The sequence below is a fragment of the Hyperoodon ampullatus genome, assembly GCF_949752795.1.
Source record: "Hyperoodon ampullatus genome assembly, chromosome: 3".
Taxonomy (NCBI): Eukaryota; Metazoa; Chordata; class Mammalia; order Artiodactyla; family Ziphiidae; genus Hyperoodon; species Hyperoodon ampullatus.
This window is the reverse complement of record NC_136916.1, coordinates 104,820,386-104,821,702: the sequence shown is the minus strand read 5'-3', so window position 1 is coordinate 104,821,702 and position 1,317 is coordinate 104,820,386. Positions and strand designations below refer to the sequence as shown.

Below are 1,317 nucleotides of genomic sequence, written 5' to 3'. Positions count from 1 at the left end.
GTTTCCAACCATCTAGGACACTAACCAGCCTGTGGGTGATTTCTCTTATCAAGTAAACCAAAATGATTAATGACAATACCACCTCTTCTCTTAGAAAAAAAAAATTTAATAGTATTCAGTTTATCTCATAACTCTCAGGCATTAATCATCAGGCAAAAGCATTCCTCACCACCTCCCTGTATTGTATTCCCCTTGTCTGACTTCATCATTCGTCTTAGCAGACTACAGAAAGACATGGGGAAGACCAAAAACACATCCCTGGACACTGTAGTGACAGATTTCGTTTTCCTGGGCTTATCTCACCCCCCGAGTCTGAGGACACTTCTCTTCCTGGTCTTCTTCACCATCTACATCCTGACTCAGCTGGGGAACCTGATCATTTTGCTCACCGTGTGGGCTGACCCAAAGCTCCATGCTCGCCCCATGTACATGCTTCTGGTCGTGCTCTCATTCCTGGACATGTGGCTCTCCTCGGTTATCGTTCCCCGGCTAATATTGGATTTTACTCCCGCCAGCAAGAGAATCCCATTTGGTGGCTGTGTGGCTCAACGGTATTTCTTTCATTTCCTGGGCAGCACTCAGTGCTTCCTCTACACCTTGATGGCCTACGACAGGTACCTGGCAATATGTCAGCCCCTGCGCTACCCCGTAATCATAAATGGGAGGCTATGCACCACCCTTGTGGCTGGAGCTTGGGTGGCCGGCTCCATTCATGGGTCCATCCAGGCCACCCTCACCTTCCGCCTGCCCTACTGTGGGGCCAACCAGGTGGATTACTTTATCTGTGACATTCCTGCAGTATTGAGACCTCAGACCTCATTCTATGCTCCATTTAATGAATCCAAACATCAAGAGCAGGGTTTCCCTGGGGATAGAAGACCTCACACAGCCTGAAGTGTGAAGATAACCAAAGGGGGAGAGCCTGGACTCCTAGGCCTTTGTCTCCACTCTCTGGACCTATCTTTACCACAAGTTATATAGAGAATGGATCCCTGTTCCCTCTATAGAGAAGCTAGACAGCTCTTAAGGGCAAGAAACAACCACAACAGCAGAAATCCCTCAATCAATTTGGACCCTGCACAAGCAACAAGCCAGCCTCCACCACCTCTGCTCTCCCCCAACCCCTAACCCCCTAAGTAGCCTGGAGGCTCTCAGACTGGAAGATCTAGCAATCAAAGGTTCTAGGAATAATAATATTTATAGTTTTCAAGAGAAGAAAGGGCAGCAAGAAAGAAGTAAGGAAGGGCAGGCAGGGCTTGAGGTCTGAGCGAAGAAACAGGAAGCTGGTGAAGTTGGCAACTACTCTTTTTAATATCC

At 48.1% G+C, this 1,317-nt stretch overlaps 1 protein-coding gene across 1 annotated transcript; it reads left to right on the top strand.

Annotated features, from left to right (window-relative positions):
* Positions 1–234: 234 nt before the first annotated feature.
* LOC307049604 (olfactory receptor 10G2-like) lies at positions 235–894 on the top strand (the record flags this gene model as incomplete). The annotated part of the gene is made up of 1 exon (XM_079699152.1): positions 235–894. The coding sequence occupies one exon, from the start codon at positions 235–237 to the stop codon at positions 892–894; it is 660 nt and encodes a 219-aa protein (XP_079555278.1).
* Positions 895–1,317: the final 423 nt, after the last annotated feature.